Source organism: Mauremys reevesii, linkage group 5 (assembly GCF_016161935.1).
Source record: "Mauremys reevesii isolate NIE-2019 linkage group 5, ASM1616193v1, whole genome shotgun sequence".
In the NCBI taxonomy this organism is placed as follows: Eukaryota; Metazoa; Chordata; order Testudines; family Geoemydidae; genus Mauremys; species Mauremys reevesii.
Genome location: NC_052627.1, coordinates 9,228,864 through 9,251,949, shown reverse-complemented (window position 1 = coordinate 9,251,949; position 23,086 = coordinate 9,228,864). Strand labels below are relative to the sequence as shown.

General features: G+C 39.4%; 1 protein-coding gene across 2 annotated transcripts in view; it reads left to right on the top strand.

Moving 5' to 3' along the window:
• The window catches only part of CENPC (centromere protein C), a 71,701-nt gene that overhangs the window by 13,285 nt on the left and 35,330 nt on the right, over positions 1–23,086 (top strand). The window contains exons 7-14 of one of the 2 annotated variants that reach the window (XM_039542080.1): positions 357–545; positions 6,204–6,613; positions 7,774–8,629; positions 9,892–9,930; positions 12,108–12,190; positions 12,544–12,612; positions 14,961–15,065; positions 22,787–22,873. In XM_039542080.1, the coding sequence (XP_039398014.1) occupies positions 357–545; positions 6,204–6,613; positions 7,774–8,629; positions 9,892–9,930; positions 12,108–12,190; positions 12,544–12,612; positions 14,961–15,065; positions 22,787–22,873 (1,838 nt within the window). Of the gene's footprint in view, positions 1–356; positions 546–6,203; positions 6,614–7,770; positions 8,630–9,891; positions 9,931–12,107; positions 12,191–12,543; positions 12,613–14,960; positions 15,066–22,786; positions 22,874–23,086 lie in introns of both variants that reach the window. The other variant, XM_039542079.1, reaches the window with a different exon arrangement.

Below are 23,086 nucleotides of genomic sequence, written 5' to 3'. Positions count from 1 at the left end.
TTAAATTTAAATCAGGTGGTAATGATTAAAACGAGACTTTTGTTTGCGTATTAGATAGCCCTGGTTCCTTCCAAATTTTTTTTTGCAAGCCCACTTCAAGTTATCAGACATGGTAGAAGTAATTAATGTTAGACTACATCGCAGTGTCACAGAAATAGAAATATAGAGCTGCTAAAATAGTCACCTGCAAAACTATATTTTAAGTTGCATGACAGAAGTTTACTCTTAGCTTAATGATATATTTTCATAACTTTTTTAAGAAACATCATGTAAACTGGAGGAGGATCTAGGAAGAAACTTAAAGTATGTTTAGAGATTAACAGTATCAGATCTAAATCCTGTTTTTTTACATATAGATTAAGTCTTGATGAAAAAGCAACTCCAGCAGTGATGAAGAGACAGACAGAAGGTCTTCAGGCAAGGACGGAAGAGCAGATAGTTCCAGTGGAAAGAGCAAAATGTATTACTATACCTTCTGAACAGAAAAAGAAGTCGCTTTCTTCACCATTCTTAGTGGCTGTGACAACAGGAACTGTTGAAAAAAGGTGCATTGAAGTAAAACGTAATTGTTAGCAAATAATTAACACAATCTGAAGAACTGTAGCAAAAAATTTACCTAATACTGAATGATGTATTAGAGCAAGTCCATCTGATTACTAAAAGTAATCAAAAAATAATTGGAAATAATGGCAGTTAATAAAGTGTTTTTAAGGTGCCCCAAAAGCCACAATTGAGGAAAAAGGCCAGTGGTTAAAAAATGGACAACGTTTAGAGGGGAAGTGAAGACAGCTATAAAAAAGTGATGTATAACAAATGAAAGGAAGGGGAAGTTGATAGTAGTGAATATAAATCAGAAGGTACTAATGGTTTAAAATTGATAAGGGAAGCAAAGGAGCACAAAGGAGAAATCTATGGCCAGCAGAGTTGGAGACAATAAGGAGTTCTTAATTATATTGGGAACAGAGAGTCCTAACAAGGGTATTGGTCCATCACTAGATGGAAATGGTAGAATTATTAACAGTAATGCAAAAAAGGCAGAAGTGTTCAATAAATATTTTTGTGCTGTATTTGGGGGAAAAACAGTTGATGTAGTCCACTTTCCATTCCATTAGTATCTCAGAAGGGTGTTACACAGCAGATACTAAAGTTAGTCACATTTTTAAATCAGCAGGTCCAGATAACTTTGATCCAAGAGTTCTAAAAGTTGACTGAGGGAATTCCTGGACCATTAATGCTGATTTTCAGTAATTTTTGGAACACTGGAAGAAAGAGATTGCTGTGCCAATATTTAAAAAAGGGCAAATAGGGTGACGGATAGATATGTTAGTCTGCCATTGATCCCATTATATTTACATTTAGTCACATCAAAACACCTCTTGTTTGCTTGCACCCTGCTTACCAACAGATCCAGGGAAAGATAATGGAGCAGCTGATATAGGATTCGATTAATAAAGAATAAAAGGAGAGTAATGTAATTAATTCCAATCAACATGTGCTTATGGAAAATAGATCTCATCAAACTATCTTTTTTTCATGAGATTACAAGTTTGGTTGATAAAGGTAATAGTGTCGATGTAATATACTTAGACTTCAGTGAAGTATTTGATTTGGTACCACATGGCACTTTGATTAAAAAAAACTAGGATGATATAAAATTAACATGGCACCCATTACATGTATTAAAAGCTATCTAACTGATAGGGTCTCAAAATGTATTTGTAAATGGGGAATCATTGAACAGGTGTGTTTCCATTTTTAGTCCTATGTTTTACATCTTTATTAATGACCTGGAGAAAACATAACATCATCACTGATAAGGTTTGAGATGACACAGTTTGGGGGAGTGGTAAATAATGAAGAGGACAGGTCATTGAGAGAGAGCGATCTGGATCTGTTGGTCAGCAGGGTGCAAGCAAACAAGATGTGTTTTGATGTGGCTAAATGTAAATATATACATTTAGGAACAAAGAACGTATGTAGGCCATACTTATGGGATGTGGGACTCTGTTCATCATTCATCAGTGATTCTGGAAAAGATTTGGGGGTAGTGGTAGAATCAGCTGAACATGAGCTCCCAGACTAGATCAAAGTTGTCCTTTTTGGCCTCCAAAGCTATGAATCTAAGTCTTAAATCTGACATTACCTTTTAGTAATTGTTTTGTATATTTATTTCCATCTATGATTCTTGGGTTATCAAAATTTGAGTTATCTAACATAAAAATCGGTAGCATTTGAAACTGCTGTGCAGTTGAAATCTTGAACTGATTTGAGACTCTGGCAGAGAATACTGATGCTGAATTGATGCCACTATGACTGTCATTGGTCTCAGAAAAAGAGCCAGCAAACCCTAGGTCTGTTAATACTTTAACCATCATTGACCAGTGTCACACGGGTCATTTGAGAGGTGATAGGGTTATGTACTGTAAGCTAAGTGGTGTTTCCTTAAAAGAAAGAAGGTGGGTGGGGACAGCAATACATGCTGACGGCAAAACTTTTAGGAAAGCCAAAGCCATCGCACTGGAGATAACTTCTACCAGGAGCAACATTGTCTTTGTGTTTAAATGCTTGAGTGACCTCGCTGACAAAAAGGATCAATCACTCAGTGAGGTCAACTCCAGTTCTTGTCAGCTAATCAGTACAGAAGCAGAGTGCGCGACATTTCAGGCCACTGCTTAAATGCACCCACAGTTTCTTTAGACCCTGACAGAAGAGCATAAGGATGGTCAGACTGGGTCAGACCAATGGTCCATCCAGCCCAGTATCCTGTCTTCTGACAGTAGCCAATGCCAAGTGCTTCAGAGGGAATGAACAGAACAGGTGATCATCTAGTGATCCATCCCCTGTCACCCATTCTCAGCTTCTGGCAAACAGAGGCTAGGGACACTTCAGAGCATGGTTTTGCATTTGTGACATCCTGGCTAATAGCCGTTGATGGACCTATCCTTCATGAATTTACCTAGTTCTTTTTTGAACCGTGTTATAGTTTTGGCCTTCACAACATCCTCTGGCAAGGAGTTCCACGTTGACTGCACATTATGTGAAGAAATACTTCCTTTTGTTTTTTTTTAAATCTGCTGCCTATTAAAATGACATGAAGGCTGCTGCTGAGTTGACCCATTTCGCACAATTTGATCCTAGAAAATTCACTATTAATGAAATCCAAAGAGATGTAAAGAAGGTTAAGGGGAAATAAGGTGGCAGAAAACTGGAATTCCTGCAGAATTGTTAAAAATGTCCTGGCTGCAAACACTGTTAATATCATTTGGAGAACGGTCTGTCCCATCTGACTGGCAAAAAGGCATTATTTTTCTGCTTTGGAAATGTAAAGGCAGCAAATGAGATTACTGTGGCATTACTCTTCTGTCTGTCCTGGGGAAAATTTTTGTTTCTGTTTTGTTGGCCTGAGCTGCTTATATTTTAAGGAGCAAGAGAAGACTATAGCAAATTGGCTTTAGTCCTGGCAGTTTCATGACGGAGCAAATCTTCATGCTGTACCAGCTTATTGAGAAGATATGCCTCATTCACACTGCGTTTGTGGATATTAAGGCCACCTTGGACTCTGTTGACAAAGTATTGCTTTGGCTGAACTTGAAAACTTGCAGGCCTTCCTTAAAAGCTCTGTAGAATGTTCCATCTTCTAGATGATGACTCCTCAAGCTACGTTCTTTTAAATGGGGGAAAAAGCCACCTTCTTTTGAATTAGGTCAGGCATTTGACAAGGATACATTGCTGCCCAGAACTCTCCAGTGCCGTTATAGGCTCTGTGCTTGACCAGAAACTAAGTAAATGCATTTTAGGCATATGCCTTGATGACAAGAACCTCACTGACATTGATTTTGTCAACAACATAGCACTAGTCATCTTATCAACGGACAAGCTAGTTGAGGCACTTAAAGCTCTGGAAAGCTCAGTGGCAAATGTCAGCCTGAAAATTAGTTGGCAGTAAAAACCAAAATTCTAGCAGTCAGCAATTTCATATGCACTGCGGGCTCCAGCATCCAGTTGAGATCATCTGTGATTTCACCTACCTCAGCTCTGGTGTTAAAATGAGTGATATCAAGAAAACTTGAAACCTGCACTGCAGAAGTGTTGCCAGTAATGAGGCACCTTATCAAGAATGTCTTTTGCAAACTGAATAATTGTTTAAGTAGAGAGGCGAAGCTGGTGGTCAGTATTCTGACCTGTCTTACTGAAATATGGTCTTTCCCTGTCAAGATTGAAAAGAAGTTGGACACGGTTCAGATGAAGCATCTCCGAACTATCGACAACATTAAAGCGTACGAATTCAAGTCAAATGAAGAGATTTATTTTCTAACTAAACAGGTTCCACTCACTCAGATGGTTGCCCAGTGCTCTTTATGGTAGTATCGTTATCTGCTCTGAATGCCTACCGACTTCCCTGAGAGAATAATCTTCAACTTTGTCCCAATGAAAGCTGGGAGGAAAAGACCCCTGGGAAAATCTAGAACATGATGGCTGGTGGGTGTCAACAGACATCTGTCCCTCATTGGTATTTTACATTGTAATGTGCCAGATTTGGCTCAGGGTAGGATATCATAGAGGTGCATACCACATTCAGTGGCCTCTGCGCTCTCCAGGTGATAGCATTAGAACTAACCAACCAGCCTAACCAATTTTGTACATTTGTGGTTTGACATTTATTGTTCTTGCTTGTATATGCCAAAGTAGTGTATAACTCCTAGTTTTTTGTGGATTCAATACAAAAACAGTAGTGTCTGAGTGGGATGGAGGTGGATTTATGCTGGGGCAAGGCTGTGTGGGAGTGATTTTTAAGAGCTATGATGAAGCTATGCTCTCTGGAAGTTGGCTGTATGGTTCTTAGCCTGAGGTAGAATATTGCTTTCTAGGGAGTTTAACTTAATGGGAGAGGAAGTTAGCTGGGATGAGGATCAGATGGGAGCAGTGTTATGGCTCTCCAAAGTGTCTGAGTTAATGATGAGGTACAAACATGTGGCCACAGATAGGAAAAAAAAGGGGGGCTGTGTCCCCATTTGGTCAAGTGGCAGGGAAAAAACAGGATGGAATGATTAATAGATTCTAGGACTGGAAGGGACCTCGAGGGTCATCGAGTCCAGTCTCCTGCCCTCATGGCAGGACCAAATACTGTCTAGACCATCCTGGATAGATATTTATCTAACCTACTCTTAAATATCCCCAGAGATGGAGATTACACAACCCCCCTAGGCAATTTATTCCAGTGTTTAACCACCCTGACAGGAACTTTTTCCTAATGTCTAACCTAAACCTCCCTTGCTGCAGTTTAAGCCCATTGCTTCTTGTTCTGTTCTTGGAGGCTAAAGTGAACAAGTTTTCTCCCTCCTCCTCGTGACGCCCTTTGAGATACCTGAAAACTGCTATCTTGTCCTCTCTCTGTCTTCTCTTTTCCAAACTAAACAAACCCAATTCTTTCAGCCTTCCTTCATAGGTCATGTTCTCAAGACCTTTAATCATTCTTGTTGCTCTTCTCTGGACCCTCTCCAGTTTCTCCACATCTTTCTTGAAATGCGGTGCCCGGAACTGGACACAGTACTCCAGTTGAGGCCTAACCAACGCAGAGTAGAGCGGAAGAATGACGTCTCGTGTCTTGCTCACAACACACCTGTTAATGCATCCCAGAATCATGTTTGCTTTTTTTTGCACACTGTTGACTCATGAATGCTGCAGTTATTTGAGCAGTACTTTGTAACATACTCAGGTGTTGTAAAGTCACTGTTAGATTTTCAGGATTAAACTCTGAGGGTTTTTAAACGGAAGCATTTGAATACTGCTCAGAGATGAAAGCTCAAATTGAATGAAATCCTCTTCCTTTCAGTTGGAGTGAAAAACAGAAGCGGATTAGTCCCAGTTGGCATAAAACAATTTCTGAAAATGTTTACTGGTGGTTAAAATCTTGTACATACAAGTCTAAAGTATGGAAGAATGTTCCAGGAAGAACAAGTTAAATTTAAAATTATTTTGCTGTATGGATTGTTACATTGTCCATAGTAGGACAATGCTCAAATTTCTGGTGATTCTTCCCACCCTCCACCCCCTCAGATATTATATAGTTGGTAAATAACCCAAAGCATTCTAGGCATTTATCTTTCCTTTAATACTTTGTCTCATTTATTTTTAAAACTGTTTTCTATATTTGCTAAACCAAATTACATGAGAGAACCCTTTTTTTGTATTTTTATCCTTAGGTATTCAGCCTCAATACCACCACCACCTTCTCCTGTAAAAGATTTAGGAATGGAAAATGACTGTGAGTTTTTAATTGATGAATCGGACGGTTTTTCTTTTACATCCTGGTTTTCAATTCCCAAAAAGAACAAAAAAATAGAGAAACAGGCCTTATCAAAGCCTGTGCCAAAATCTCAGCCTTCCGAAAGGAAAAAGGCAGTTGTACAAGAAAGCAAGAAACGCAAGGATAGAAAGGCACAGAATGAAGTACCTGTTAAACTGACTCGTATGGAACAGTCGAAAATGAAAACATGTGACGTTGCTGAAGGGATACAAGCTGAGTTACAAAATGCTTCGAATACAAATCTAGGTTTATCTGACAAAAAGAAAGATGCTCTTAAATCTGTAAGGCAAAGCAGTCCTCACATGGGTAAGTCATATTTAGAAAAAAGATTAAGATGTAAAGACTCTTTGGATTTTTATACTTGCAAAGGCAAATGTTGAAAATTGAATTGTTGTGATGAATGAAAACAATTAGTCTTTCACATTCCTTATTAATGGGAGATCCTTCTGCCCTTGATTTGCCTGTTCTTAATTGAATCTGTCAACAACCGAAGACTTTTTCCTTTGGTTTAGAATGGTGGTACTTCTACTGGGAGCTGATTTCCTTGGGGATGTTTTGATTGATTCCAGGGAATGTTAAATCAGGGAATGGGGAACATAGGAAAATATTCCTAGGTCCCCTTATTCCTGAAACTCTCTGTGATTATTCAGCACTTGGAATGAGATGGAAGGATCAACTGAGGAAGTATGGTGTGTGTGTATGTGTATATATGTCAGTAAGGGAGGCAACGGTGACTCATTTCCCCCTTGCCCACTGCTTCCCTGTTGTCATGGGAACCAAGGAAGGTGGTAACATCTGTGTTCCACTCCCAACTTTGTGGGAAGGAGCTAGAGATATGTGGTGTGTCTGCAGGGAATCAGCATTTGAGGAATAATGGGGGAGAGCTGTTTAAGAGGAAGAGTAGAAAGTTGACTTGGAAGCAGCTGTGGGAGAGCAAAAGTTGCTGCAAATCTTTCTAGATTAGGGTTTAGGACCCAGTAGATGAATGGAATGTGGTACACTGAATATTTACCACTGTACACAGAGTATTCAATAGATAGTGCTGCTTTGAGAACTGTAAGTGAAAATCACCCACCAGAGAAAAATTTATGTTCATGATATTTCAAGTATCAGAGGGGTAGCCGTGTTAGTCTGGTTCTGTAGAAGCAGCAAAGAATCCTGTGGCACCTTATAGGCTAACAGATGTTTTGCAGCATGAGCTTTCGTGGGTGAATACCCACTTCTTCGGATGCAAGCAGTGGAAATTTCCAGGGGACCTGCCCCTGGAAATTTCCACTGCTTGCATCCGAAGAAGTGGGTATTCACCCACGAAAGCTCATGCTGCAAAACATCTGTTAGTCTATAAGGTGCCACAGGATTCTTTGCTGCTTCTACATGATATTTCAGTTATTAATCATTATATATAAGTTGTTTCTGTGGCATTAAAAAAGGAAATTAACGTGTGCATTTTTGTATGTTGGCAGAAGAGAGTAAAAAACAGACACCTGGACAAAGATCCACAAGAACCCCAAACAAGAAAAATTCCACAGCCCTGAAACAGACTCAGCCCAAAAAATTCACTTTTTCAGTTTCCAAATCAGACACAGATATTTCCGATACAGAACAACCTAAACCAACAGAAATACCTAATGAAGATTTGTTTGCATCTTGTAGTATGACTGAGCAGCCTCAAGAGAAGGTTGTGTCTTCAAAAGAGGATCACAATTTTCCAAAACATCACCAGTCCATTTTAAAAACTGCTCTCTCCCACAAGAAACAAACTGCTAAGCAGAAACTTTCAAAAGTTGCATCCTCTAAAAAACTGGTAGAAAACCGAAGAAATAAAGTTAGAAAATCTGCCCTTAAATCCAGTAGTAGAAAATCCAGGGTACAAATCTCAGAGGAGAGTTCTGAAAGTGAGCCCATAGAAGAGGTGGATGAAAGAGATTTTTTAAAGTCAAACGAAGTGTTTGCACCTTCATTGCAACAGGGATCACTGACTTCTGCATTACAGAAGTCCCATAAATCCCCCAAACCTAAAAACCTCATACATTCACTGGAATCATCTGGTATTGTACATATCAAAACTCTTGCAAAATCTAAAAAACCTTCACAGATTTTCATAGACAATACAGAAGACTCTGAGGGGAAAAGAGCATCAGCTAGTCAGATTAATCAAAGAACAAATATGATTGATTGTTCAAATCCTGAAAATGCTGAACCTGGGAATACAACACATCACAAGGGTTCTTCTGGCCAGGACGTGGCACAACAAAAACACAAGAAGTCAAATGCATCTGTGAAAACAAAATATAAAAAACAGAGTAATGTCCACCGATCACAGTAAGTGGTTTTGTGTACTTTTTTAAATGACTATGCAGTGCAACTTAATTGTTCATAAAACATCTTCTGCCAAGATCGAGGCATTATTAAGGTATAGAATAATTCAGTAAAATTTCTGAAGAGCCTTAAGAGGAAACTCAGACTTGAATTTATATTCATGGCTGTTAATTTAAAAAAGTAATCAGTTGCATTTTAAAGGATGCAATCAGCTTGAGTTGGGACCTCACTTTTTTTGGGGGTGGGGTAAAATACTTTTACAAAACATAGGAATCTAGGAATTCTTATACCAAATAGGGCCAGTGGGCCTATCTAATCCAGTATCCTGTCTCTCAGTGCCCAGTGCTAAATGATTTAGAGGAAGGTGCAAGAAACCCTATAGTGGACAAATATGGAACAACCTGTTCATAAGGGGGTGTTTCCTCCTCACCCTATTAGTTAGTGTTTGACTTATGCCCTGATCCAAGAGAGTTTGTCGTCCTTCTTGATATCTAAATGTTTTATTCTGTCTAATGTAACAGTTCTTCTTATCATATGAATATCTAGACCTATAAAATACCAAATTCTTCACAACCAAGACTGATAGAAATAGTTCTTTGGAAACTGCTTATGCATAGGGTTTTATGTTGAATAATATAGTTAAGCCAGACATTGCAGCATTCTACGAGTCTGACATCCAGATAATGGGGGAGGGAAATGTTAGAAAGACATAGACACAAATTAAACAGTGCAGAAACTGTTCAAAAACAAATCAGATTGGTTAGTTTGATATTTTTCAAGGTGAGTGAATTTATATAGTAAATAGAAGAGACCATGAAAAGTAAATTCCATTAATAAGTCATTATTACGGTCTAAAAATTAGCACTCACCTTAATTCTAACTACCAAGAATAATGTCCAAAATATGAGTGACAAACATCAAGAGAAGTGACCAAACTATTCACCTTAGCGTTGGGCTTGAAAAAGCAATTTTATGACTTCCTGATATTACTTATTTAAAAAAAGGAATCTGTTACTTTGATCAGTTACTTTTAACAAATGTAGTAGGAGATGTCATATTTACTTTTGCACAATATTTACTTGCAGTGAAGTTAGTATTAGATTTATGATTGGTCATTACGCTGATGAAGCCTCGTTCTGATTCAGCCAACCTAACTTCTGTACTCTTATTTTGTATCAATATTTTTCTAAAATTCCTTCCATATGCCCCTCTTTACTATAAAGAATTACTTTCAGTAAGATTACTAACAATTGCATCTCTTCTAGAGTCTCTCCTGCACCCGAGAAAAACAAGAATCATAGCAGGTAATTTCCTCTGTTGTGTGTAGAACTGTCATCTTAATATTTCTCTGCACTAAGAGACCATAGCAGCGCTGCAAAGCCTTCTCAGTAGGATAAATGAGCCATCACCAGGGTTTTGCTTTTTTTCCTGACTCGTTGCCTTGATCCCAAATCAGATTGGCATTTTTAAATCTTGCTTGCTAAATAGCTGTTACTCTTAGTATTATTGGTACTACTGTTATTATCTGTAGTATCAGTAACATTACTATTGATGTAGGAGTATATTATTAATGGTAATAGGAGTCCCAACTGAGATTGGGATTGTGCTAGGTATTGTATATATGCATATATCCTCAGTCAGGGAATTTAATATCAAAATAAATAATACAGGAGCTCATCTGTTGATTGTATTATTAATTTTCATATCTTTATTCAATGAAACTCAATATTTTAATTTAAATGAAGCTGCTGCAGAATTTCTGGTTTGCCACACCAGTGTCTCAGAGTTCAGTGGGTGGAGTTGCAAATTTTATGTTCAGCTTGCTGTAGAGTATTTTGGTCATAATTTAACACAGACTGTTGGGTCCTAACTGCCTGGAGTTAGTGTAACCAACAATAGGAAGGGAGGACGAGTGTAAAAATGATAAAACTGCTCCCTGAAGCCCTGTTATTGCAGTCTGATCTGTGGAGAACTCCTCTGACTTCATTGGGACTCTTATGCAGGCAGGCTATAGGGCCATTGAGGATCAAGTTTCAGGACTGGGCTTAACATAGTCCAAGTTCCAAATGATTTTCTGTATTTTCTGTCCCCTCCCTACTCCTTTAAAAACATTTTTAAAGCACTTATAGATACCTATGGAACATTATGGGGAAGGAAGGAAGGGAAAGACGGTGAGGCACAATGATGAGGAGCAAAGAGTGTTGGCATGGAGAAGAGAAGGGAGTGGGGAAAGGTTCTTGGTGTCTGTCAGGAGGAGGAGAGGAGGAAGGGTGGTGAGAGAGATGGAGTAAATGCCACCAAAAGTCTGTCTGCAGGAAGTGAAGGAGTCAAAGAATGAAGTGCTGATTTGAAGAAATGCAGCTCTGACATCGGGAGAAGCTGACTGCTTTAAGGCTTCCAGAAGAGCTGGGGAATGTCCAGATTCAACTCCTGTCTGCTGGCAGCCATGTGGCGGTGGGACCTGGATGGGTCTCCCTGTTTCTGGTATAAATGGGGGCAATGAGAGGTCCTGGAAGCTTGGCTGTCCCTCCCTTTCCCAGCTGCTGCTGACCTTAAACACAGCACTTAACCTTTGTACCTCCATTTCCTTGCAATAAAATGGGGACAATACTTACACACGTTTGTAATGTGCTTTGAGATCTACCAATAAAAAGGGCCATATAAAGTATAGAACTGATGTTTACTAGAGTAAACTGGTTCCTCAATAATTGTCTACATGGATCCACATGCTAGAATGATGTATTCCCTGGCACACAAGCTCACGCATTCTGCTAGTAGCTAGCATGTCTGTTGGGCAGTGTGCACACACTGCCTAGTTTTGTACCCATATTTGAGGGAGCATGGACCCAACTGCCCTTCAATTCCTTCCCCTAAATCAAGGATCTGTAGTAAGACTCCAGAGTAGTGTCTGTGGTTTCAATGGCCTTTGCAGCTGTTTCGCTAGAAAGGGTTGTGTGGAGACTATTGCTTCTAGGTCAGGAGTCTTCTGTGGGCAAGTGCAAAACTTTCTCTTTATGGCTGCTCTGGGCTTCTAATCTGTCCCAGCTGTCTGTCAGTCAAGCATTTCTGTTGTTTGGGCAAAGCAGTCTGCCAAGTTCATTGCATTACTTACAATGTGCTGGAGCATCTATAGATACCATGTCCTCTATCTTCCAAGCCCCTTAAGTACAGATGTTCTGCCACTCCAATTCTACAAATATTTTCATCAATTTAATTTTTAAATACCAGATGTGGTTTTGTTCCCATTTCCCCAGACTAGGCTGCAAATGTACAATGGAATGTCTACATCCATTTCCACAGCCTCTTTTCCTCTTCCCTCATTTATGGTTTTTTATTACATTGACAAATACTTGACATCTTTAGAAGGACAAATTGTTAATGCATTATGAAAAAAAAACTTTGAAATTTGATACTATTCGTTTTGTAATGTTTTTATTTTTCATAATTAACATTTTCACACCAATGCTATTTTTTTTTTAAGTGGGCCTGTACTGAAACGTTATGTAAAATTTACTTCAAAAAATGATGAGCCTATTGCATGTGAGTGGGAGGATTCATCTTCAGGTAAGTTTAAAGGTGGCATTTTCTTTGAGTTCCTTTTTTATATACATGAGAATATTGGAAATTTAATTTAAAGTATTTAAACTACTCAATTTAAAATTGCATGCAATATCATGAAAGGTTTTGGAGGAACCAAGAGGCTGAAGGTCTGTTCTTTAGTTGTGGGATCATCCATGAATGGGCAAACTTATGTATATAATGCTTTTTTCTTCTTCAGAAAATGGGTTTTACCTAAATTTTTGAAATATTTTTGGTTTTGAATTATATGTAAATGTAATGAGGCCAGAGTCTGGTGGAAAAAAAATAGCATGTGATCATGGTAATCCCTATTTGGTGATTTATATTGCATTTTTCAGATAAATCTATAGCCTTGGATGGTGATGCAAGTGAATTTTTGTCAAACACACAACTAAAGCATAAACTAGGTAAGGTTATTTCTTAAGTTCCTTTATGTAAATGCATGAAATACAACTAGGCTTTCAATTTTGCAATAAATTATTATGTGCAATAAAGACCCAAAAAACTCTTGTGGGGAAAAATAAGTAGCATGCTGTTCATTTTCTCTTTTATATTATGATTGTATGGTAATCCCAATCAGATTATGGTCCCATTATGCAAACACAGAAAGGTGTAATCCCCAAGAGCCTACCATCAAGATGAAAAACATGTCAAGGGTGGGAGAATGGAATGCAACAAACAAGCAGAAGTGGTCATGATGGTGATAGGCAAGACTTGTTAGTTCCATCTTTTAAAAACATAATTAACCCATGTCTAATTTTTAAAATAAATTTAAACTCTGGCCTTAAATATAAAAATATATAGACTAAATTCTGAACTTTCTCTTTTTTGGTTATATTCAACAATTTTCTTTTTAGCCTCACCATGCTAATGTTAATGTTTAGTTATCACTATTTTATCTTGTTTTACCCCTTTCATTTTTATTTCATTGTTTAAAACTCTGGTCTTGTATGTCTTAAAAATTATTTTAGACATGTGGATTTTGGTATTTAACATTTGCCACTTTCTGTTATAAATATTATAAATTGTGTTGTCTAACTCCAAGGCCTGGTCTACATGGTGTGTGTGTGTGTGTCTATCTAAGTTATGCAACTTCAGCTACATGAATAACGTAGCTGAAGTAGACTCTGCCTGCGCCTCTCACCAAGCTGGAGTACAGGAGTCAACGGGAGAGCGCTTGGGGGGTCGATTTATCGCATCTAGACTAGACGCAATAAATCGACCCCCGCTGGATCGATCGCTGCCCGCCGATCTGACAGGAAGTGAAGACATACCCTAACTTCTCTGTATATTTTAAAGCTCTTACCCTCTTGTCTTTAAATTAAGCCTTGGCCATTTATTCTTTTCATTTAACCAATGCCTTATGTTCCCACTCCATGACGTGCTTTCGGATGTAGCGAGAGCTCTGACTCCCTGTTGTATAGTCCAAGGTTTATAGTAGTCCATGTTGACTGTTACTTATCAGCTTATTTTCTTCTAGATGCTTACAACTTCATTTATTTGTTCCATTATCTTTCTGGGTACCAAAATTAAGTTGACTGGTCTATAATTCCCTTATTCCCCTTTTTATAGACAGGTACTATATTTGCCCTTTTCCAGTTCTGTAGGATCTCTCCTGTCTGAGTTTTCAAAGATAATCGCTGATGGCTCAAAGATCTCTTCAGCCAGTTCCTTAAGTATTCTAGGATAGTTTTTTTTTTTTTTTTTTGGTCAGGCCCTGCTGACTTGAAGACACTAACTTGTCTAAGTCAGTCTTAACTTATTCTTTCCCTATTTTAGCCTCAGGTCCTACCCATTTACACTGATGTTCACTATGTTAGTCATCTGATCATCACTACCTTTTTGGTTAAAAGCGAAACAAAAAGGCATTTAACACTTCGGCTATTGCTGCATTTTCTGTTGTCTTTCCTTCCTCATTGAATAATGGACCTACTCTCTTTGGTCATCCTCTTGCTTCTAGTGTATTATAGCCTCTTCACTACTCTTACTATTTGAACCCATTTTGTGATATGCCTCAGAAGGTTGCTGAGATAAATTGAATAAAATGTAATAGAAAACCAGTATGGGGAAATATTGGACAGATAGGGTGAAATATCTATGTGGTACGTGTGCATGTGAAATATGATTGGCAACGCTTGTTTTCTTGCACAGTCATAAAAGCAATGTGTTATAGCCGAAGTGTTAAGGATATGATGAATATTCTGTATTAGCCTAATAAATAGTGCTATTGGTTTAATATCAGTATTCTGTTAAACACTATTCTGATAAAAACTTGACTAATAAATAGTTCCATGTTAATTAATGTTGTAATCTCTGAGCTTCTGATGGTGAAAACAGTTGTTGAACACTATTCAAATGTTGCCGGTCCTGGTATGCTTGCCAGTAGACCTGCATTTTGCATATTATCCAGAAAATTGGCTGTATTTTTTTTTGTTTTTAAAGGCCTGGTTGAAAGCTAAACAATATGCAATAATTTTGCAAATGAGTGCACATTTTGTAAAGCAACAGTCTCTCACGCTAGTGAAATTTCAGCCTATGCTACAGTCACCAGATTGAAATATGCACAATAGAAAACAAATCCCTACAAAATTTGTAAAATATCTTATGCTGTGGGGAGTGACAGCTTACTTTAGAGTCTGTCTTCAACAGGGGTAATGATTCAGAGGAAATATTTAGAGTGTGTTGGACTTCTACTGATAACTTCTGGGTTTATTTTATCCAATATGAATTATTTTTTTCTTTGAATCTATTTTAGTAATGCCGTCCCAAACACCCAATGTTCGTCGGACAAAAAGAATACGACTAAAGCCTTTGGAGTATTGGCGAGGGGAGCGTGTGAACTATATGATGAGACCTTCAGGTATTGTTTCCATATATATTTCTGCTTGTCTTTAATTTTAAGTCAGTGCATTATCAGAGTATATATCGGGACATATTCTTCTCCTTAAAACATTAATAACTAGAATTAATGTCATAAGTTTGCTACACACCCTCAGAAAGCAAAGCTGCCCATTCTGTACTTCTGTATGTTAATGTTGTATTCCTAAAGGGGAGAATAAAGTGATTTCTCTAAATCTGTATTCTCCTACAATATAGAATAATGAAGGTAAGAGAAGGAAAAGACCTGTTAGGCTGACTCTGATCCTTCTTCCAATGCAGAATTATTTTTCTGTGTCTCTTGTTCTAATTCATCCAGTCTAATTTAAAATCTCGCAAGTAATGGAATACATCTCACTATCAAGGACTTTTGCATTGCACATCAGCCTACATTTTTCCTTAGTTTAATCACACTGTCTGTGATTGCATTAAATTTTCTCCATCCTTGTTTTTTTAAATAGTTGACTTGTCTTACTTACGTATTACATACCTAGAGGTGGGGCCAGATTTTTGAAAGAACTCAGCTGCATTTGCTCTCAATGGGAGCTGCTTGATCCTGAGGTTTTTTTTGAAAAAGTCTGTCTACTTTGCTTTAGGTGTCCTGTAAGAGTGCTAAGCAGTTTTGAAAATCAGCCCAAACTGTGCTAAACTGTTCTGAATGTCTGGCCTACATATCTTAGGTTTTAGTCTTTCTGGATAGATCAGTCTTCCATGCTGTTGGATTATTTTTCTTGCTTTTAGAATCATAGAAATGTAGGACTGTAAGGGACCTTGAGAGGTCATCTAGTTCAGCCTCCCCGGCTGAGGCAGAACCTACCAGAACAGTCCCTGATACGTGTTTGTCTAACCTGTTCTTAAAACCTCCAGTGATGGGAATTCCATAACCTCTCTTGGAAGCCTGTTGGAGTACTTAATGATGCTTATATTGGGAAAACCTTTCTAAATAGCTAACCTACATCTCCCTTGCTGTTGATTAAGCTGATTACTTCTTGTCCTACCTTCAGTGGACTTGGAGAACAATTGGTCACTCTCCCCTTTATAAAAGCCCTTAACGGATTTGAAGATTGTTGTCAAGGTCTCACCCGCAGTCTTCTGTTCTCAAGACTAAATGTACCCAATTTTTTAATGTTTCCTCTTAGGTCAGGCTTTCTAAAACTTTTATAATTTGTATTACTTGCCCTGGAGTCTGTCAAGTTTGTCCATATCTTTCTTAGGGTGCCCAGAACTGGACACAATACTCCAGCAGAGGTCTTACCAGTGCTGAGTAGAGTGAGACCGTTACCTCCAGTGTCTTCCATATGACACTCTGGTTAAAACACCCCAGAAAGATATTTGTTTTTTTTTACAGTTGTATCACAATATTGGCTTATATTCAGTTTGTGATCCACTATAACTCCCAGAGCCTTTTCAGCAGTGCCTTATTCCCCATTTTGTAGTTGTACATTTGATTTTTTCCCCCCTCCAAAGTGTAATATTTGGTACATGTCTTTGTTGAATTTCATCCTATTTATTTCAGATCATTTCTCCAGTTTGTCAAGATCATTTTGAATTCCAATGTTGGCCTCCGAAGTACTTGCAACCCCTCCTAGCTTGATGGCATCTGCAAATTTTATAAGCATAGTCTCCACTTTATTATCCAAAAAGAAGGGGCACCTTAGAGTAATTCATAAAAATGGTTAGTACCAGACCCAAGACAGACCTGTGTGCGACCCCTACTAGATACATCCTCCCAGTTTGACAGTGAACCATTGATAGCTACTCTTTGACTATGGTCTTTCAATCAGTTGTGCACCACCTTATAGTAATTCATCTGACCACATTTCCCTAGTTTGCTTATGAGACTATTGTGAGGGACTGTGTCAAAAGCCTTTCTTCAGTAGGCACCCTTCAGTCTCAAGAGACCCTGGATACGGACCCCTGAGAGGTAAAGCCTTACTAAAATCAAGATATATCAAGTCTGTTGCTTCTCCCCCATCTGGTTGGCCAGTAACAGTATCCAAGAAGGAAACTAGGTTGGTTTGTCATAATTTGTTCTTGATAAATTCATGTTGTATATTACTTACTACCCTATTATCCTTTAGGTGCTTACAAATTGATTTATAATTTTTTCCAGTATTTTTCCAGGTATCAAAGTTAGGCTGACTGGTCTATAATTCCCCAGGTTTCTCTTTTTAAAGATAGGTACCATGTTTTCCCTTCTCCAGTCCTCTGGGACCTCACCATTCTCCATGAGTTGTCAAAGATAATTGTTAAATGTTCCAAGATTTCGTAAGCCAGTTCCTTAAGTATCCTAGGGTGAATTTCATCAGGCCCTGCTGACTTGAATACATCTAGCTTACCTAAATATTCTTTCACCCATCTTTTTCCTATTTTAACTTACCTTCTTTACCCCTAGATAATATTAATTGTATTAAACATCTGGTCACAAACTTTTAAGTGAATACTGAAGCAAAATCAGCACTAAACAGTTCAGCCTTCTTGGTGTCCTCCATCATTAGCTCTCTTTTCCTGCTAAGTAGTGGACTTACACTTTCCTTCATCTTTCTTTGCACCCAATGTATTGATAGAACCTCTTAATACTGCCTTTTGTGTCTCTTGTTAGGTGTAACTTGTTTTGTGCTTTAGCCTTTCTGATTTTATCCCTGCATGCTTGTGCTATTCTTTTGTATACATCCTTAGCAATTTGTCCATGTTTCCACTTTTTGTAGGTTTCCTTTTTGATTTTTCAAGTAATTAAAGAGCTCCTGATGCAGCTGCATATTAGCCTCTTGCTATTCTTCTAATATTTCCTTTACATCAGAATAGCTTGCTGTTGGAGCTTTAATATTGTCTCTTTGAGAAACTGGAAGCAATCCTGAACAACTTTTTCTCTAAAATTTTCTTCCCATGGGACCCTGCCTACCACTTCTGAGATTGTAAAAGTCTGCTTTTCTGAAGTCCATTGTCTTTCTTTTGCTGCTCTCTCTCCTTCCTTTCCTTAGAATCATGAAATCTGTTTATCGTTTCATGATTGCTTTCATCCACGTTGCTTTCTATCATCAGATTTACAACCAATTAATCCCTGTTAGAATCAACTCTAAAATGACTGCTCCCTGATTATCTCCTTTACCTTCTGAAAAAAGTTGTCCCTGGTACATTCCAAGAATTTATTAGAGATTTTTTTGTCCAAATACCTTCAGTTTGTTTATCTTTCTGTTAATGTGATGTGATGCTCAGAGCTGAAGGTGAGGTTCCTGATATAAAAAGGTATAAAATATTACCTTATTTTTAGCAGTGTATGATAAAATACCTTTGACCATTCTGGCCAAAATTGCACTGACCTTTTTGTATGAAGTTGCAAACTCACATCAAAAGAAAGTTTCTTTCACCATTGGTGTTGGCCAGATTTCTTTTATGCATTGGATATGTGTTATTTTGCCCTTTTTCATGCTTTTTTTACCAGCTTTTAACCTTTTTTTATACATGTGAATTAATCAGAATGAAGTATATTTTAAGCTAGAATTAGAAAAATGGTGGTTAACATCTAAATATTACATCTTTGTCCAGTAATTTAGTTAGATAGATAAATTAAAGCAATCTTTACAATTACTAATTGCAAGAAAATTAACATTAACACAATATTTATGGTGTTCCTTACATTAAGTACAGGGAATTCTCAGAATGCTGCAGTAACATTAATTAGGCAAAAGTTAAATTAAAAACTTTAAAATTTGTAGCTTTTACCTAATTAATGCCTAGAGCTCCTGTCTTTCCTTTTCTTGTAAAGTATTGTGAACCTTCCAGTTTGCCTTGAATGCAAAAAGATCCACTTCAGAACACCGAAATTTTTGATGATCAATTTGAAGGACTTGTAGTGAAGACAACTCTGCCTGATCAATTTTCTTTCTGTTCACACAGCTGACCTTCATATTGGTGGTGCCCTTGATATGCAAGGCCCTGTTAGACAGTAGATGGGTTTCCGCCCACTGAATTAATGATTCAACTTCCTCTTGTAAATCTGTTGACTTCATACTCCCCTCTTGGTTGTGTCGTTACCAGAATATGACAGTTTGGCAACACTGGGACCAGTTGTCAAAGAGCATACTTAATGCTCTCAACTGTAGAAAATTTGTTTTTTTTGTTTCAAGGACAGTGTCTTTTTGAGCCACTGACTTGGAGGACATGCCACATCCTTCGAGACTGGTGTGTCTCTTCTTATGACAGACCTCTCTGGCTCTGCCGTGACCAACCCTCCCTGGACTATTTCTGGACTCATCCACCAATGCAGGAATTTCAGCGCAAGTGATGGAATGTTTACTTTTTGAGATGGGAAAATCAGAACATTTCAGGGAAGGGACAGCAGAAAATGCTACAGAGTCCTCATGCATTTTTTACGTAAAGCACTATCCCTATGCAGAATACAGTCATCCCTAGAAGTTTCAGGAAGGTGCCTACTGACATCCTCAGGAGGGTAATTGCTGATCTGATCTTGCTCCTCTTTCAACTGACTGAAAGATTTTGTGTACCTCTGTCTTTATCGACACTCCAAGATATGACTCTTCTTTTGGATAGGATTTTTTTTATTGTTGACTCAGTTGCTTGAGTGGACCCCTCCTTGGATGGGCTCTGAGGAGAATGTCGTCCAGGAAATAGTATACTTATATACCTTTCTATCTGAGAAAAGCCACAGAACAACAAGGACTTTCGTGAACACTCAAGGCATGGATGACCATCTGAAAGGCAGTGCTTTGTATTGAAAGTGATAGGTCCCTTGAGTGAATTGCAGAAATCTGTGCGTTTGGTGAATTGAGACATGAAAATAGGTTTCTTTCAGTTTGATTGACACAAGATAGCAGATTGCACTACTATGGACTTCAAGGTTTGCATTTTGTATTGGATTCTCCTTATGAACTTGTTCAGGTGATTTAAGTCCAACACTACTCAGTCCTCCCTGGATCTCTTGGGGACCAGAAACAAGATTAAGTAGTGGCTGGAACAGTCTCTGATTTGCAAAAGATGATCTGTGGTCTTCAACATATTTATCTTTTTTTTTGTGGATTTGAGGATACTGGAGAAAGGAAGGAAATGGATCATTCAGGATGTTTGAGAATTCTATGATGTACTCTTCTCGAGCCACATCCAGGACCCATCTGTCTGGTGTACAGAGAGGCCATTGATCCTTGAATTTTAATAGTCTCCCCCCAAGGTGTTGCTTGTCCAAACTCTCCTGACCATATTCAGGCATTGTTTCTGGTGTCTTCAGTTTCATTGCGGGAAGACTGATCTCTCCACTGTGTTAAGCTGGGACCTAGGGTCTGAGCCCTATTGGTTTCCTGTGGGCATAAAGCTCTGTCTTGACTTGGGTCCCGGAAGACCTCCGGATGTATCCCAGAGTTCCCAGCAGCAGCTGCCTGGTCATGTGTGCTCCTCCTTCCTGCTCCGGCTCATCTTCACTGCTGCATGGAGTTTGCCCAGAACAGGGAGCAAAGCTGACAGCTGGGAGGCATCTCCGGGATGTTGGGAATCATCCCTCCCGTGGTCATGCTGAGCTGGGAGCCCTGCCACTCCCTCTCCCTGCAGGGCATCTGTTTGGTTCTTGCTCCACTCTCTGGTCCTTGCTCCTGGCCCACCCTGCCCTCCGTGGGGCTGCATGTGCAGGGGCACCCAGGCTGCGTGCACTCTCAGAGCAGCGAGTGGGAGCCAGCCTCAAAACATCCCTGCAGTCTCCAGGGAATCCTTTAGCCCTGCTTCCTGGAGTGTGGTTGGGGCAATGGATAAGGGATCCCAAGAGGTGCTGGAGCACACTGCACTACAAACCCTGGGGATACACTTCACTGCTCCGCAGCCGGCAGCAGTCAGGTTGGGATGCGTGTGTGTATTTTCCCCCTGAAACCTACATGTTATGTCAAACTTCAAAACAGGCAAAAATAAATCAACCAACCAAAACCAGCTTCACTGAACATCCCATTTTAAAAATTAAGAATCACAAAGTTTAATTTTAATAGTTTGATAGCCCTGGAGACTGATATCCCAATTATCTTCAGAACAGCTGCACGTGGGCATTTTCCTGCCAACATGACCCAGCCTAGAGATGGAGAGCCCAGTTCTCAGGTTAGATGGTACTTCAGTATAAGGCCTTCTTAAACTGCAGTCATTCTACTGGCACAAAAGGAGCTGCTTATGAAGTTTATGTACCCAGGTGTTTCTTATGGGCACCTGAGTCCCACTAATAACACTGCCACAGGTAGGAAACAGGGTAGGCAGTAGACTTTTCCCACAGTGCACCACGTTCTTAGGGCTAGAGTGTTGACATGGGGTGGAGGCACTAAGCATTTCGGGATGTTTACTTTGACTCGGGTCTGTGCACTGCAGTGTGGACGCCGGAGCCCTAGCTTCAAGTGCAGGTTAGAAAATCCTCAACCTAGGATTAAAATGCAATGTAGATGCTCAAGCCCAAGATTCTCTGACACAGGTCAGCTGACTTGAGTCCAACTAATCCTAGACGTACCCTTAGTTTCTGAGATAATTTCTTGAATCCTTTTTAAAATTTTACTCCTTTGGGGAGCTGAGATTCGGAACCTGAGTCAGATGAACCTGTGAACCTGTTCCACTAACAGGCATCGCTTTATGTTTGCCCCTTTAAGAGTGGATAAAAGGTCTGTAATGGGACAGTGGAGCTGCTGATTGAGGCTCACAAGATGGCAGGCATGTTTCGTGCCAAATCTAAGCGTTCCCTCGCCAAAGAGGGTGTTTGTTTGTTTGTTTGGGGGGGGGGGGGGGAGATTCCTTTCTCCTCTCCTCCATGCAGAATTCCTGACTTTCCCTGGGGTTGCAGGAAGGAGACCAAATTGTCCGATGATGGAAGTGATGGGAGATGATGAAACCTGCGCTGTGATGGGGTGCATGTCTGAACCAGTCTGCTCCTGGCTCTGTCTGTGGCAGATTCCGCTGGTCCTGCTTATGGTTTCCCTGGGCCACTGCCCTTTGATGAAACCCCCTTTCGTAGCTGAAGGGCTGTCATCATTTTCTTGCCATTTTTCAATACATTTGCAGCCTGGCTGTCAGACTCCCCACTGATGGGGTGTGCCTGGGGAACTGGCTCCTGGGTCAGAGTAAGGCGGCCAAAGCAAAGCCTCTCCAACCCAGCAGGTGAAGAAGCTGGAGTGCACATGGGACCGAAACATCTCCTCCTGCTCCATGTGGATACAGAGCAGGAGGAATGCAGCATTGGGCTCCTGTTTGGACCTTTCTTCACCACGCCCTGAGCCTGTTATCTGGGCAGGCAAGGGGCTGGGTGGGCACTGTGGAAATCCCAGGCAGGAGACTGCCTCTTCAGGTTTTTTGATTCTCTCACAGCAGGTACTGAGTTCCACTGCCCTGCAAGCAGTTACAGGAGGCAGAGCAAAACTCAGTGGGTCTCTGGAAGGTGGGGGCTAGTTCCTAGCAGTAGTCCTGCCCACAGCTATAGACCCACACTGGGGATCTGTGGATCTAGCCTTGAGAGAGAATCTGAGTTTTTGGATTGTATTCCCAAATGTGTCTGGGTTGCTTCACAAAGATGATAACTTTTTTTTTTTTTTTTTTAATTAACCAAAAAAGCAATGTGTCCAAACAGAGCAAATTCTGAACTGCACTGTTTAAAAAAAAAAAAAAAATGCTTCTTCATAAAAATAATTTTAAAATGCCTACTGTGCAATAATGTTTGTCACTTTTCTTCTGTTTCAGGAGGGTTTGTGGTAGGTGGAATAGTGTCTCCTGAAAAGGATCCGTGCAGGAAGGCTAGAGTAAAGAGAAAACATACGCCAAAAACAAGTATAAACTTCTTTGAAACTTATTTTGTTTTTTTTATTTCAATAGCAGTATGGAGCAGTGGTTCAGATTATGCACAGTGCTAGCTCTTCACACGCCTCAGTATTCCTTTGGGGGGAAATTTTGTAAGAAGTTTAATGTTAAGAACATAAAGAATGGCCCTACTGGGTCAGACCAAAGGTCCATCTAGCCCAGTATCCTGTCTTCTGATATTAA